This window comes from Chenopodium quinoa, unplaced genomic scaffold (genome assembly GCF_001683475.1).
Source record: "Chenopodium quinoa cultivar QQ74 unplaced genomic scaffold, ASM168347v1, whole genome shotgun sequence".
In the NCBI taxonomy this organism is placed as follows: Eukaryota; Viridiplantae; Streptophyta; class Magnoliopsida; order Caryophyllales; family Amaranthaceae; genus Chenopodium; species Chenopodium quinoa.
This window is the reverse complement of record NW_018744593.1, coordinates 5025730-5033286: the sequence shown is the minus strand read 5'-3', so window position 1 is coordinate 5033286 and position 7557 is coordinate 5025730. Positions and strand designations below refer to the sequence as shown.

The window sequence follows — 7557 nt, the reverse complement described above, 5'->3', positions numbered from 1 at the left end:
TCTGTTAGTATACTTTACAACCCAATTAAAAACAGATTTATATCTTTTGTAGAATAAAAGATATGGGCAAAATAGTGGGACGGTGTCAACTTTCGATAGACTTTGGTATTTCATTCATATCTTTTTCGTTATAGCTCGGAATTGGGCTTATGATATATCATTGGAAATGTTATTTCAAGGGATATCCAGAAATGATAGTGGTCTAGAACAAAAGGAATATTCAAGTAATTTTTAGAACCATTATGCGAACTGGGCTAAAATAGCCAATTAAGGTTGTTTCATCATCAGGCGTTATGCGGTGAGACATTTTTAGGTGTCTACAATAAGCAATAGCCCACATCAAAAAAAAAAAAAAAAAAAATCCATCGTGACCTAACCAAATATCAAAAACCTAAAAGAGCAAGAAAAGTAAAATGTACTCCCTCTATTTTTTAAACAAGGGAGATCATACTATTTGTTGTGCTTCATGCAATTGGCAAGAAATTCAGTTATTAACCCTTGGTCCAACTCTTTGTTGTATTTCATCCAACCTTCGATCGTAAAATTGCAAGAAAACTTTACAAAAACAAACTATTCTTGACGCTGCTATTTTGTGGCCCCTCCCGCTGGTGGCCTTTTTTGGTGGTTGATTTTGTAAAATATAATTTGAATTGATGAGGATTGAGAAAATGAAACAGGAAGAGAGAGAAAAATAAGGAATGAAACAGGAAAGTGGAGAAATTTTGACCACACAAAAACCAGGGGACAAAAGAGGGAAACGAAGAACAAAAAAAGAAAGGGAAAAATTGTAAAATGTTATAAAACAAGCAGAAAATATGAGAGATGGAGAGAGAATTGATCAGTCTATATTATTCCATAGAGTGGGGATATATATACATACAATATAACTAGGGTTTAATTAGATAACAATAAACCCTAGATCTAGAACATTCCAAAATAATAAAGGAGGATAATGGAACACACAACATAATATTTCATAACACTCCCCCTTGGATGTCCATTATCGAAGAGTGTGCCTCGTTAAAACCTTATTAGGAAAAACCCTGTGGGATAAAAACCTAATGAAGGAAAAAGAGTACAACATTCTTCGTAATACGCTCGAGATGCCGCCTCATTAAAAACCTTACCAAGAAAACCCAATGTGGGACAAAACCATGGTCAAGGGAAAAAGAGTGCACCGCGTATTTTCTCCCCCTGATGAATACATAACCTAAGATCTTCTAGTGCCGCAACAATGAATCCAATATAGTTGGATATCTTCTAATATGTAGTAAAATATCATTCATTGGTCTTCGATCCTCCTAAACTGAAATTGCATCTTCAAGTCTTCTCGTGAACATATAAAGTGTCTTCATTTCACCATGTATGGATTTATCTCTATATCATTCCAAACCTTTGTTTGAATAAAGTTACTTTAAACTTATGCGGTAACGCCTTCTTCTGGAGGTCGTGAATTATAGAAATCGATGATCATTATTTGATCAAACATTCCTTAATGGCAACTCATGATATTATTAATGTTGCTATTCAATCTCGTATGAATTAATATAACATATGTTATTATATACATTGATCATGGTTCTTCTAGACCATAATAAAACATTCTCACGCATAAGTATTCCATTGATATTCTTTAGACGTTTCATAATTGACATAATAGCTCTCTTGCAAATACAAAATGCAAATCTCACTAACTTTCATATGCTCAAACTTCAGGTTGAGATGTCAATGATGTAGTCACATAGACTTTTCAAGAGTTTGATAATAATTGCAATAAAATTTGTAGGGCTATAAATACGTTGCATATAAGTTCTTCGGGAACTTTTCTTATATGATTCATATATAATATTAGATCAACGTCATATATAATTTCATCATAATTATAAGCCCATTGGAATATAAATATGTCTTTCCTTCCATCAAAGTTGTAAATATGTCTTACTATATATATAGTGAACATTTACATATACCACAAATATTATATAGAAACTAATGCATGCAACTTGAGATATAGAAATCATGATAAGATATTGAGCAAAATGTACAATGAGTAATGCATCTAACAACTTCCTACACATGTAATAAGTAATTCATTAACCTATGACTCACACATGCACATTAACATAAGACTCAAAATGATGCAAGACACTGTACAGTGTGGACTTAAAAATCCATATTTCATTGGACTTCTAGTCTATGATCTGATAAACTTTTGATCATTATCATTATGTCGACATCAAAATGGACATATATATTTCAGATCCCTTATTCACTAGTCCATTCTATCATACATATGCATATTATTTATCGATTCCCTTGTGTACCGGTATCATAATATTCCTTTAACGTACATTTTGCATGCTATATTACTATGATATATGAATACATTTCTTATTGGTACCATCATAACTTTCTTACATCATAGGCCATCTATTGTAATAATTCAGATATCTATACCACTTTTAGGGTATTTCATACACTATGGTATTTATATACTATTACGCTATTAGTTAACTGCACTATCTTGCCATATATCATATTATTAGATATATCTTTATTTTTTGGAACCGATTATACAACCTACACTTCAGGTGTAGTGATTCAAGTATAAGTGGCAAGATTTTTATCTCAATGTATACACATAATATGACCAAAAGTATCTTCAACGCTATGCAACATGAGTCATAACTAAATACAAATCAAATCATAAATGTGCAACATATCTTGATAATATATAGACAAAAGTTGGCATATAACTTTTCAAACTACCATTATAGGGATCATCAAATTCTTTTCGATTTTCCAACTTTTGCCGATTCTTCTCCCCCTAAGTTGGTAAAATATCTCATTTATAGGGGTGTCTAATTCTATACCAACTTAGTATACAAATTAAAATTCTTTTCATCGGGAGGATCACAATCAAAATAATTTCTCAGAAGATTTGTATTAAACAAGTTTTATCTCTTCTAGAGAACAATTTCAATGAAGAATCATTTCTTCATTAACTTTACACTGCATGTGTATTTATTGTTACATTTTCCATAATATGTTCTCTTCTGGAGATCAATGTCAATGGGGAGACATGTGTTGTGCAGTTGTACGTTTTTCTTTCTTTTCCAATTTCTTATGTGCTGACATATAATAGCCCCAATCAAAAGAATTATTATACAAGCATAAATCACTTGCTTGGAATTCTACTAGGTAGTGATCTTCGAGATATTTATAGATTTAAATAGGGTATTTGGTGAGATTCTGGTCACCTAATAGTTGACAATAACATATTTGTTATTCTGGTGAACTTCTGGTCACCCATTACTCTTGACATTTCATCAATACAAATTATTATAAATCACTATTCAATAATAGCTCAATCTCAATGTTATGTCTTGCCATTTAACTCAATTCATATATGCAACATTGAGAGAGCGTCAGCACATTATCAAATGAAACTTCAAGTTTTCATAACGGGTAATTATTAAACCCGGATGACCTAATTTAATTATCATATCCAGTCACTTCTCTAAATTTGAACTCTGGTCAATATTCCAACACTGGTGATCACTTGTTAAAATTACTTTATGCATGGCCATGAATATGATGTGATATTAGAACACCAAAATGTGTTTCTTTATATAACTGGAAAGACAATCAACTAATACTTGATCCAAAATTTTATACTCTGCTGGAGCTTTGACTATAATTTTGATACATGCTAAGCTTGTTGGATAATTTTATACTCTTCTAGAGTACTCTATATAATCATGGTACATATCCATTTTACTAAATATAATCTCTTATAAAGATCTATCAAAATGTATTATTTCCTCAAATTTGCTATTGTCAATAATTGCTCTTTTCCTGTTTGAAGATTCTTATCTTTGAAATCTATTGAGCTCGGCTACGGCTACCACGCTTTTAGCGTGCTTTAGGTTCATAGTAATTGATGTTGTCCTTCTGGGACATTAATTTTAATTAGAGCATTTACAGTTGGTATATAGCTAATGACATCTATTCATATCCATCTTCAGGATGGTATCATCTTGAAATATATTAATTAACATGTGGCCACTTTTATTAAACAAAACGTTAATATTTAAGTTAATGTATGTACCAAACTGACCATCAATATATTTTATTGTTTATGTGCAAGGATTACATACAATAATGATATAAATACTATCTCCCCCTAATCCTTGCATGTGGGGGCATTAAATTAATCCAACTACCTTTAAATCTCTTGCACCTTTTGAGCCATAAATCCTTTTATCAATGCATGTATCAAGCATAGTAAAATGATTCTTATAAGACTCATATTCGTTCTTCTTGCTCAATTATATGAACCTTTATACTAAAAATTCTCAAATTAATATTGTAATAGAATTAAAGGAACTAAAATAATATTCACTAAACCAAATAACTTAAATTAATAAATGACTGATGATAATAATAATGAAATATCCGAAAACATAAAAATATCCAAAAACAAATGTCCCATAAAGCATAAAATCATAGTACTATGATAAAATTTTATAATAAATGCAAGCTAATTAATAGAGTTTATTCGTCAATGGATCATAATTTATATAATTATTTTCTTCAGAATTAGGAAAGAAATTAGCTGCTTCCAGGTGAGTTTTATCACCGTAATCAAAATCATCTTCGCCATCCTCGTACACCAAATTTGTTTCCACTTTCTTCCCTTTCTGTTTGATTGATTGTTGATAAAGGTCTACTAGATGTTTTGGTGTACGGCACACACGAGACCAATGGCCTTTTCCTCCACAACGGTAGCATATATTTTCATATTTATCCTTCTCATTCTTATTTCTATCTTTATTATCCCAATTCTGGTGAGAGTATGAGTTTCTAAAATGACCACCTTGACCACGACCATATCCACGTCCGCGGCCGCGACCACGACCTTGACCACGGCCTCGACCACGATTGCTGGCGTGATCTCTATCCTTTTTCTCTTTCCCACTATGGGATGTCGCATTCGCTTCAGGGAATGGAGTAGAGCCAGTTGGGCGTGATTCATAATTTTTCATTAATAGTTCATTTGTTCAGCCACAAGGAGACAAGATATCAATTCAGAATATTTTGTAAAACCCTTTCCACGGTATTGTGTCTGCAGAACAACATTATTTGCATGAAAAGTAGAGTATGTTTTTTCTAACATTTCTACATCCGTGATTTTCTCTCCACATAATTTCAATTGTGATGTAATTCTAAACATGGCTGAGTTATATTCACTCACAGACTTAAAGTCTTGTAATCTTAAATGTAACCAGTCATAATGAGCCTTTGGTAATAACACAGTTTTCTGGTGGTCATACCTTTCCTTTAGATTACTCCAAAGGAATTGTGGATCTTTAACAGTTAAGAACTCAGTCTTAAGGCCTTCATGAAGGTGATGGCGAAGGAATATCATAGCTTTAGCCTTATCTTGGCTTGTTGCAGTATTGTTTTCTTTAATAGTATCACCAAATCCCTTTACATCTAAGTGTATTTCAGCATCTAACACCCAAGACAAATAGTTGTTTCCAGTAATATCAAGAGCAACAAATTCGAGTTTTGCAAGGTTTGACATGATTCACTGATATATAAATCAATATTATAAATTAGGAACTAAGATGGTATAATAAATATATATATTCCAAGTTTCAAAGGAGATGACTAATTTCAAGTAATTAATTATAACAAGATTTGCGTATTGAACCTTGAGAAGGTTATTGTTCATGAGACCACAATTAAGTCCACTAATCAATTATCATAACGAAACATAAACCTTAATAAATAGGAAACAATAAATCTTTCATGTAAAGAATCTCAAAAAAAAATACATTACAGAACCAATCACAACTCGTAATTAACTCCAATAATTCATCTAAACTCAACATAATACTATTCTCTTATCAAACAAATTACTAACCACACATCAATAATTTGAGAACCCAAAAAAAAAAAACATCGTCTGAGTACGATTAAACTAACAAATATCAATAGACCAAAAATATAAATAAGCAAACCATTCACCATTCCACCAATACGGCAATGTCTGCAATACAGAAGCTCACACAATCACTGAGCAAACTAACAAAAATATCTATCCCTCCAAAAAGGTCTACAGAGGAGAAATTTATACGGAGCAATCTATTCTCCTCAAGAACTGAAGCCTAAAACCAGGTATTCTGTACTTACGATTAAACTTATACTATGAATTGATAATGTTGAAGGAGCAATTTATGTTTAAAAAAAAACTTATTTTCGCAATCTTTACATAAGTCAAATTTCATTGATTATCAAATTTTATTTCTAATTTCTGCATTATTATTCTTGAATTACAGCAAACCCAAAAACTAAGATCTTGATTTCTAGCTACTAAAGTATCTAATTCGACTTAATCAATCAATATGAACTCCATACATCATAATTTATTATCAAGAATTCAAGATATAAATCTATAAACAAATTGACAAAACAAATAGTATGTAAAATATAAGAAATTAAGAGATAAAAATTCAGTGATTTACCTATAAAGTCACGGAATATGGACGAGTGGATGACGGAGCAGTGGAGCACCGAGCACAGGAGGCCGGAGGCGACGACTGTTGGACAGCCGACAGCGAGAACAGTGGCCGGGGCGGTGAACGGCAACGACAGCAGTTTACGGGATGATCTAGATGAATGCAGTGATTTAATTATCTATGTTACTTTTCTTTTACTTATAATTCTCTATAGCAATGGTGTTGATAACGTGTTATAAAACAAGGAGAAAATATGAGAGATGGAAGAGAATTGATCAGTCTATATTATTCCATAGAGTGGGGATATATATACATACAATATAACTAGGGTTTAATTAGATAACAATAAACCCTATATCTAGAACATTCCAAAATAATAAAGGAGGATAATGGATATCCACACAACATAATATTTCATAACATAAAAGAATATTTTCAAAATAATGGCAAAATTATATGGATTTTGTTTAAAAAAAAAAAAAAAACATTATTTTCTACTCCTTTCATTTTCCACTGTGGTGTGCGCAATGCTATAGACAAACGAGTAAAGTAATACTCCTTTCGTTTTCTTATGCGTATTTTTAATAGTTTCCACTAAAATTTCAATCTTAGATGATATGTAGTTTAGATTTCGCACGATTTTATGATAGAAGAACTAAATTAAAGCTGATAAGGGTGTTTAGGCTGCTTCATCGGCTTTGCCTACTTAACTCTATAATTTGGCAGTACAAATATGTTAGTAAAAACTTTTGCGGACAAAATTTTACTACTCTTCAACTTTAAACTCGTATAAGGTCTAGACTTACCCTTAGTCATCCACCGTCAATTCTCACGCACCAATTATTCATTCACCATGACCTCCTATAATTGTAGGGTTTTTTTTTTCTTTTTTTTTTTTTTGGAAATGAATTTTGTCTTTTTTTAACTTTAAATTTTAAAATTAATATTAAATAGTTTATTATATAGGAAAAATTGATTTTAATAATCTCAACTTCGCGTGATTTTCTTTTAATAATCCCAACTTTGGATA

At 31.4% G+C, this 7557-nt stretch overlaps 1 protein-coding gene across 1 annotated transcript; it reads right to left on the bottom strand.

Moving 5' to 3' along the window:
• Positions 1 to 5047: 5047 nt before the first annotated feature.
• Positions 5048 to 5590, bottom strand: LOC110699858. Its single transcript, XM_021877369.1, has one exon. The coding sequence runs from the start codon at positions 5588 to 5590 to the stop codon at positions 5048 to 5050; it is 543 nt and encodes a 180-aa protein (XP_021733061.1).
• Between the last annotated feature and the right edge of the window lie 1967 nt (positions 5591 to 7557).